This window comes from Mytilus trossulus, chromosome 8 (assembly GCF_036588685.1).
Source record: "Mytilus trossulus isolate FHL-02 chromosome 8, PNRI_Mtr1.1.1.hap1, whole genome shotgun sequence".
NCBI classification, from domain to species: domain Eukaryota; kingdom Metazoa; phylum Mollusca; class Bivalvia; order Mytilida; family Mytilidae; genus Mytilus; species Mytilus trossulus.
This window is the reverse complement of record NC_086380.1, coordinates 7450741-7460699: the sequence shown is the minus strand read 5'-3', so window position 1 is coordinate 7460699 and position 9959 is coordinate 7450741. Positions and strand designations below refer to the sequence as shown.

General features: G+C 33.3%; 1 protein-coding gene across 1 annotated transcript; it reads right to left on the bottom strand.

Moving 5' to 3' along the window:
• Positions 1-5850: 5850 nt before the first annotated feature.
• Positions 5851-9205, bottom strand: LOC134681558 (complement C1q-like protein 3). The gene is made up of 2 exons (XM_063541203.1): positions 8968-9205; positions 5851-6305 (listed from the first exon to the last, which is right to left on the bottom strand). The coding sequence occupies exons 1-2, from the start codon at positions 9203-9205 to the stop codon at positions 5851-5853; spliced, it is 693 nt and encodes a 230-aa protein (XP_063397273.1).
• Positions 9206-9959: the final 754 nt, after the last annotated feature.

Genomic DNA, 9959 nt, shown 5'->3' with positions numbered 1-9959 from the left:
TGTAAGTAGAACAATTTTATTGACACTGATAGCTGTATTAAAAAAAACTGATTTTACCTAATAGACATTACAAAACTAGATAACTTAAATCTGGTGCACATTGTGTGTCATATATCAACTTTAAGGTTTATACTGTGGTTAAACTTTTTTCAACAGTAGCATAGTATCAAACTTTCATTCCCCAAGGGTGACTGGGGTATAGAAATATGGTCACTTGGTCTCCTCTTGACCGGCAGTATAAAAACGCCTGCCGAAGTGGGGCGTCCGTTTGGCTGTGCGGGATGTATCAAGTTCGCAGTCACGTCCGGTCAGAAGGGGGACGTTAAATCCGATGCCTCGTGTAAAGAGAGTGCCACGTTCTTTGCACGTTAAGAACCCTTGCAACAACTCTTCGAGGGATCCGTTGGTGGCCTGTTGCAAATCAAAATTTCTGTCCCTATCCAATATACCCTCCTTTTCCGGTGGGAGTCCAAATTTCTCCGACCATCATCCCAGATGGCCTCTATTGTATCAACCTAGCTATTGTATTTATTTTGAACTTGTTCTCGTCCTGAATATGCATAAAATATTTGCCACTGGACGTTAAGCAACCAACCATCAATCAATCAGTCAATCAAACTTTTATAGAATTTTATGAAACTCCTTTGTTATTTGGAAAAAAAACATTTATTTTACTGATTCAAGGTTGTCAAGTTTAAATGACTTTGGCAGAAGCAGTCACGGGTGAACCACAAGGTTCCACAGAACCATTTACGAATTTTATAGATATTTGAATAACCCAGCTCAGGGAGGGAATACCAACAATCTGTAGATCTGGCTGGAGTCATTATTAATCTACAAGTGATTTATACAATTTGCTTTCATATTTGTATGTGCACCCATTTTATTTTCCCTCTGTCTGATAAGTAGTGACAACAAATGGCAGCATTGAACAATTGAATTTGTTAGGCATTGCTATAAAGTTCATTCAGTAGTAATGTTAAATATCTAATTTACCCCATTAATAGATTACCTAGGCTGTATTTGGCAAAACGTATAGTAATTTTTGGTCCTCAATGCTTTCAAACTTCGTAGTTTATCTGGCCTCTTTAACTTTGTTTTCGAGCATCACTAATGGGCCTTTTTAAGAACGCGCGTCTGGCACCGGTGCACATATAATGTTCAATCCTGGTATTTATGATGAGTGATCATGCATGAGTTTATTTGCAGTCTACATGGTCAATTCAACATATTAAAGTGTAAATGTTAGTGCCTCAGATATTCAACAAAAATGGTTTTAAAGATTTGAAAGTATCGTACTTCAAGCAAATATTCATATTAATGCAACCACTATCTTCACATACTATGTAAGAGGTAGACATTGGTTCAGGGAGATAACTCTTTAAATCTGTGATACCAGAGACATGTAATATCACTCTGGTGATACGTTTGTTATAGTCAAGTTCATCAATTTAATTTTAGGCATTTACCTTAAACAGATTGGATATAATCTATGTAATCAAGAAGGTTAGAATAAACTTATGAAAATGGTTGACACAAATGTACTGATGATTTAAAGAGTTATTTCCCCTAATCTAGGTCTAATTCCTAAATTATGTTACTTGCATGCGCATTAACGTTGTACATTTTGTTAATATTAATGATTGATTGTTTCAACTTTTTTTGTTGCTGTTTGTCCGAAGTTTTATAGATTTATGGGACATTGTAGGTTTAATACCTGGACATCGAAATATTAGCAGATGAAAAAAAGGGGAGTATGTCTTCTTTTATTTCACGGTATTGTGCAAAAGCTTTGATTTAGAAATATATATCTATTTTAATTTAGAAGAATACAGAAATATACCACCACATATATCGCACGCTTTAACCACTTCTATTAATTAATCAAAAATTATTTAACTGTAACCTATATATTTTTCAGCCTAACCCCTTTTTATTTCATTATCATGCACTCAGCTGAAATAACCATACAATTATACAGGTAAATCATTTTCTCATCATTCTCACTACATCTAATAATATTTTTTTTAAATAAATTTAAATAAATGTGAATCAAACAAATGACAAAACAAAATCATTTTCTATAACATTTTATAATTTGACCATTAATTGTTCTGTAACAAACAATCTTGCAAATATAATTTATGTTTGTAATAACGATACAAGACATGCACAATCATGACCAGGTGAGTGGAAAAGTGATTTTATTAATCGAACATCAATCATCTAATTATAAAAAGCGAAACAGCATTGAACTGTGCGTTTGTTAGGACATAAAGACAGAGGCTTCTGGGCATCACTTAATTTCCACGTCTTAGCAGTCTTCTCCAATCTCGATAAAAGCACTAATAATAAAATATAAAACAATATACAAGATGAGTACTGTCGGTAAGATTAAACATATCTATCTGATTAATTTCCATTATTCACGCACTCTCAGTATTTTATGAAGACCTCTCGTGACCTATGGTCAGACATCTCTTGATGTTTTACTACTATCAACAATATAAACATATGTCTTGATATGATTACTACCATGAAACATCAGAAATACTCACAATTCAAAACCATTTATCAATGCATTTTTCTCTTTACTAAATGCTTCTTTATTTGCAAGGATTAACCATGTCCGGAATTGCCTTTATCGTGTCAAGAATATAACAGTAACTGTTGTTTTTTACTTGTTCTGTTGGTTGATGACGTTTGATTTTTCAACCTTACATGGACCCCCTTCTTGAATTATACTTGTTAAACGTGACTCAGGTCCGTTGATGATATTTTCCATTTTCCCACATGGGATAATTGTCTGTAATCTGAATAAAGTGTTTTTGACTCGACTGTCATACAAGTGAGAGGTTTAGCTAGCTATAAAACCAGGTTCAATCCGCCATTTTCTACATTAGAAAATGCCTGTACCAAGTCAGGAACATGACAGTTGTTATCCATTCGTTTGATGTGCTTGGCTTTTGATATTGCCTTTTGATTTTGGTTTTCCTTTTTGAATTTTCCTCGGAGTTCAGTATTTTTGTGTTTTTACTTTTTTGTAAAGGTAATTTTTAAACAAAATAGTTAATAAACAGTTACAAATGTCTTTAATTAAAACATTGCTATACTTTTTGCAATGTGTAAATGGAATAGGTAGAAAAGTAATTGTTATCCAAGAACCAGTCATTCAAATTATATATTTTATGCTTTCGATGCAACAGCTATGATTGAAATAATTCTGGACCATCACGTTTGCCTAGTTGATGTCGAAAAACTTGATAGTATATCTTAATTTCTTTAATGCAATGGAATGGTAACTGTAGTTGTTTTGCTAGACTTAATCTTAAATATTGAAATTGCTTTATTAAACACGATAGAAAAAAAAATTAATTGCACACCGGTATTTAAAATATTTCTCTTAACGGAATGACCTATGTCGTAAACTAACATGCTCGATAAACCGAAGACAAACATTTATCTATGTTTCATGATTTCCCTATTTCTGCATTGTCGTCATGCAAATAAACTCATCATAGATACCAGGACTAAATTTTGTACATACGCCAGGTGCGCGTTTCGTCTACAAAAGACTCATCGATTGAAGTTGAAGTTGAATTGAAGTATGATAAACATAGTTTTTGAGTTTTGCGTATACTTGATAAATTTTATTCCACTGCTATATTTGACGAATAAGTCAAATACAGACTGAATTTCGAAAACAAAATTAATGTAAAAATCAGATACCTGTCAGGCAGTTGTGAACCTTATGGATATCCGACATGTCTAAGTTACAAATGATTTAATTAACTAAGCATATGTTTTTGATGATTTACCTCTTGTATGGGTATATAAATTTATTCAATTGTCAGTTTTTGTGCCGGAAGACGATGTTTACTTCAATGCTCATCTGAATGAAAGACATTGATATTAATTTCTATCGATATTTGACGGAGATCAAATATGATTACACGCTTATTAATTACACAGTGAATTAGTTCGCGTGACGACACAGGTGATAAATTGTAATGTTGGTTGATCATATTTGAAATGACCCCGATACCATATTTTGTGATCTCCATTGTTACAGTACTTCCGAACAATATCAGACGTGATAAAAATATAAATGAACTCCTCAAAGATACCAGGATTGAAATTTTGTATATGCAATTAAAGACTCATCAGTGACGCCCGAATAAAAAAAAGTTAAAAGGGCAAATAAAGTACAAAGTTGTAGAGCGATGAGGACCAAAAAGTTCCTAAAAGTTTGCCAAATACAACTAAGGTAATCTTTTCCTCAGGTAGATCATCCTTAGTATTTTAAAAATTAAGTTACGTAAACAGTCAATTTACAATTATGACCATATCGATGATAATTCATATTCACGCGGAAGTGCTGACTACTGGGCTGGTGATACCAGCGGGGAATAAAAACTCAACCCGATGTTTGCAACGATCGACCCAGTGGTTGTAAATAAACTCATCATATGTTATAAAACTATACTGCAGCGGAGTGATAAATAAAGACATTTATATATCACAAAAGTAGGATTATGTAAATCGAATCATTTCCAAAACAATCCATCACCTTGTTACCTTTATGGCAATAGAAAAAAAGCTATTAGTATGCGCATCTCAGAATGATTAGATATGTGATAAGCATTGCTCTATCTAAAAAGCAAGTAGTTTACTAAAATTCCATTTGATAAACTAAAATGAGAAATTCTATAATGGTCGAAAAACACATGGACGAAACATGTAGCAGGGAACACAAAAATGAACATTCACTCATATTACTTTTTATTGTAAAAGTTTGTAGTACGTTTGTATAGATATTATTAAAAGATAACTTTCACATTTATATGTTTCAAAACCCCTCGTACAAAGGATGTTTTCGGATGTATATAAATGCAAACTCTCTTCTATTGTAGTCACTCCAATTATTAGTATGATTATTAAAATTGTTACAAATTTCCGAGGTTCAAATCCGTTTACAAAAAACTGTGTCTACTTTGTTGTTGGTGTAAATTGCATTACGTCTTTTGATACATTTTCCCCCATGATTGGAACACTAGTACTATAAATTTAGAAGTTTTGCACAAGACGACATTTTAATGATTTGGTTACAATGGAGGAGTTCAGAATACATGATACTTTACATAAGACATGTGTTTCTTAAAATATTCGTCTTATCGGAGACTTTCAAAGCTGAATACACAGTTTGAGATTTTCCTTTTGTTTTATCCATCGTGCTCTACATAATAGTCCATATTGTCGATAGTTTGAGTGTCGTGGGTTCGTACGTGGCAACAAAGGGGCGAGTTTAACCTTTTGGTGTGCATTGATATATCGTTGCGACCTGAGAAGAATAACATCAATAAATCACTTTTCCTTTTTTTCTGATTTACCAAGTACATAATCGATTTTTTCCGCAGTGATTCATTTTCAAGTAGTTCATTTTTGGAATATGTTCTCTAGTTGAAGTGTTTTTTTTTCAACGAGAGAGAAAAAACCCTCATAGATGGAAAATAAACTGACAAAGCCATGGCTAAAAATTAAAAGACAAACAGACAAATAATAGTACAGAAGTCACAACATAGGAAATTAAAGACTAATCAACATGAACCCCACAAAAACTGGGAGTAATCTCACTGATAGGGTAAGCAGATCCTGCCCCACATGTGTCACCGTCGTGTTGCTTATGCTATTACAAACTCGGAAAATAGTGTAAGCAGATCCTGCTCAACATGTGTCACCCGTCGTGTTGCTTATGTTATTACAAATTCGGTAAGTAGTGTAATTCGGTAGGTAACATTCGTGAAAAGAGAAAGGGTACTTTGAATGATACCAAAACACCATCCAAAAAATTTAATGTGAAATTAACCATCCAGCAAACATTGATCTTCCATGTGTGCTACTCAGTATCGCACCATGGTGTTGGAAACCTGAGTGTGTTCTAACAAAAATGTCGTCTCCTTTACTTGCCGAAATTATTACGGTCCCGACCACTTGTTGTTGAATACCGGCACCTTCTACAAGACCAATCGCCGAACCAACAGTTTCTGCATTTTTAATAATTTCATATGAACCATAGCTTGTACCGTCTTCCCTAACACTAAACGTAAAACCATACACTCCTTCCACAGGGACTCTGAAAATTCCCGTGTTTGGACTGTAGCCGCCATTAATGTTTGTTTTTACCTTATCAAATAATAAAGTATGTTTTGTTTCCTGCGTTGTAAATGACTGACTCATGTAAGCATAGAACGCTGTAATAGGAACAGGGATCGGAGACGGATGGATTCCCTCCAGTAGGCGTTTATCTGAAAAATCAAATATGATGCATATGATAATTATAAAAAAAGAAGTCAATAGTCATTCTTTTTGTGTAACTTTCCCCCTAATCGTAAACAGCTAAGCAGAAGTTTCGATTGACTGATTGTTAACGCAATTTTCAGCACACTTGGCTACATAATGGTGGCCATGTGTCATTTGTGCAGGTTTCCGAAATTCATGCTGATGACCACTGTACACAGTACTTTCTTATGTTCTTTGTATACAACGCAGATGTTGATTGATTTAACCATATACTACATACTATAGAATACTTTAGCACACATGCTGTAATGTCTCGTCTGCTTTACTTATGATAGTATTTTTGTTGAACGTCTATACTATCAAGGATTTTACTAGAAGTGTCAAATGCGCTAAAGATTGTCAATGGTTCATAAAAAGAGTTCAAGGTCAGAATACCATGCCATACAGATCTCTACAAATATCCTTTACACCAAATAAATGTGTTCCGATTCTTACAGTGCCTTAGAAACTGACAAATGTAAAAGTTATGCTTGACCAATTTATTCGGTACATAAGGTCAAAAGTATATGAATCCTGACCGACAGCCAGACATAGACATCTTACTATCATGCAATATATCAAATACAATTGAAGTCATCATGGTCAAGATGAAACATGCAGACAGACATGTACACCATACACAAAATACCTGGGCGCTATAGCATACAGGTATATATCCAAAAGGCTAAACAACATAAAACGAACATTGCCGAATGATGCATGATAATGAGTTCGATGTTATTTGAAACCTTGCAGAAGTCGGAAATGTACACCTTACAACCATAACAAAAGACAGTTATCCTAAAGCGTAACGAATCTGCGATACGGACTTGACCACAAAATAAATATTCATCCATCAATTAAGGCAAATTCGGGGTCATGTGAATCCTGTCTGACAGACATTTAGTTTATAGGATCCAATATACAAAATGTGTGTATCATATATCTCGTGATAAGTGAGTACTTCACATGACAATAGAAAGCTTCATCCTACAATCTTCCAACTATTTTACATTTCATTTTCCGAAAATATTAATACTTTGAAATGCTTAAACCCATTGAGGATGTTGACCTATCTAGCTTTTATCAATACCAATAACAAATATTAATTATGATATAACTGAAGAATAATTTGAACATCTTCGTAGCATCAGATCTTTCACGATCCTTTTCACGACCTTCAAAAATGCGGTACATGATCTTTCACGATCCGACAAATCAATTTTCATGTGAATAATTCTTTATTTACCAAGTTTCAGATTATGTTTATACAAATTAACTACTTGATTAAATGAAATAGAATGCCCTTATTCGGATAAAAGTAGTTTTTGTAGTAGAATTTGTGAAAAAAATCATGTTTGTTTACATTTTTTATGTCATTGAAATGTCGAGAAACAGTCTGCCTTTTGTTGTTTTGTAATAACTATGTACTTTTAAGTTATTCTCACATACTGATCATAATGTTGAACCATTTTGACGAACAGTTTTATTTTGTCGTTAATTTGTCTGTGTAATTAATTAAATTAGAATATTTATTGACCTTTCATATGTCTTTTCGATTAAATGTCACGATCCGTTACTAGAACTTTCACGATCGTCTCTCAATACTTGACCGCCGTTAGATACTCGTTCACGACCATTTCTCTCATTAAACCGAATGACACCCGTGATCTAGTTTCATTGTAAGGTGTTTAATCATCATTGTATCAATAATCTGCCAATAATGGTAATGTTGACTTGAAATACTTAAGATTGGAGTATACCAAAGTACAATATGTAATGATAACAAGCCAATAACAATCAAAACCAAGCAAGTCAAATGGTATAACTTGAGATTAAGATATTGTCAAAAAGTCAAAAAAAATTCTATGGACGATTTTCAATAGTTCCTAGTAAAGAAGTAGACATCATCCTTTCGAAAATTTTACAGATCCCATCATGTGTTGGTTGACAGTTAAAACATATGCCGGCTGATATGTGCCAATAGAAAACTATCACCGGCTTTGTGCTTAAATATGAAACACAACAGGTGTAAAAGATGGAGCAAGATTTGCAAACTCAACGCCCGTTTACTCAACCAATTCGCATGAAACTTTGGTGAATTGTTTATATCTTTTGACGTGAGATCACGTTTTTTTTTAAATTTTAGACGTTAAATTTCCGAGTTCTCAGGGCTTTTTCATTAGAATGGGTGATTTTCCAGATTTCGGACAATAACTCAAAAACGCTTTTATCAATGTGCAAGTAACTTCGGTGAATTGATTATAACTATTGACATGAGCTCCTTTTCGATTTTATAAATTTTCGATTTCACGTTTCCGAGTGATTTTATTGATAAAAAGGGTGTGTTGCAATTATCAGAAAATGATTTGAGCAGTTATCGTGAACCTTTGGTGACCATTTTTTGTCTATTATAATAACCTTCCGTATTTCAATATAAATTCTGCTTTACCATTGAGAAACTGTTGAACTTTATTCTTCAAAATAGCTCATGGCGCAGTTGTTTATTGTCTTTTAGCCATGTCGTTGTCATTTGGCATTGCGACTTTTGAGCTTGAATGTCCATTTTGTATAATTCACTTAAAATCAGTAAGAGTGTACTAATAACTGTCAATCAATTTCACTTACTTTTATCAAAATTAACCAGATTATCATGCACTTTTGGATCTACTTCCTGTTTCGACTGTTGACGTAATCTTTTCAATACAATTTTCTTTAAAATCGAAATCTGCTCCTGTTTGTCCAAATTCTCCGATTTAACGTCAACTAATTCACCATTCAGATCTTTTATCTCCACTGTTTGACTGGCCACGGTATGTTCAAGTTTTTTGATACGGTCATTCTGGTGCTGCACTATCCTTTCCATGTTTTGAATCCGGGTCTCTAGTTCCTCCAATGATGCATTGGAACAACTAACAAATAACAGAAGAAAAACTACTAAAGACATTCGACCAGGCATTATTTTGGTGGTGTAAATGTTAGAGAATATGTCTGGAATAGACAAGTCAAAGAAACAATAACTTGATTAAAATAGATTTAATCTTTGTCATAGAACAAAGGGGTTATCACTACCAGACAATTATGTCATTATAAGATCTGCTTATCTTTTTATCATAATTTGTGAAAGTGACGTAAGTGTAACATTAAATTCAGTCCAGTAGTGAAATTTGATCGCCATACTTGTCTTCCTTGGCAAAAAAAGTCTGCAACCATCGTTTTACTTGGAATTTAAGTCCCTGGAGCTAGTAGAATCTGCCTTGCACTTAGGATCTTTGGGAAATTTTTTTTTATCTATATTCTTATTTTTGTTCTATGAAAAAGGCTTCTTAAAAGTTTTATTTCTCAAGACATTCTTTCAAATGTATCCATTCTAAAACTAAGAAATAAAAATGTGTAATCATTTAAATTAAATAAGTCTGTAATATCAATTCCCTAGTACACTGAATAAGATTATGGTTTCAATAGATGCTATCCAACAATTTTTTCTTTGAACGTATACATTCTTTCTTCACATGTCTTTTTTTTGGCAATCATGATCAATGATATATAAAAACGACTAGAAGCATTCCGATTTTTTTTTATTAATTGTGGATGTCATTATCGAGATCAAGAGAAACTCA

What these genes read in the sequence shown, in the direction of transcription:
- LOC134681558 (XM_063541203.1), bottom strand. Translation starts at nt 9,205, where the DNA reads ATGGAAAGGATAGTGCAGCACCAGAATGACCGTATCAAAAAACTTGAA. An exon ending in TCTGGTTAATTTTGATAAAA is followed by an intron (nt 6,306 to 8,967) that starts GTAAGTGAAATT and finishes TTGATTTTTCAG; the next exon opens with ATAAACGCCTACTGGAGGGA.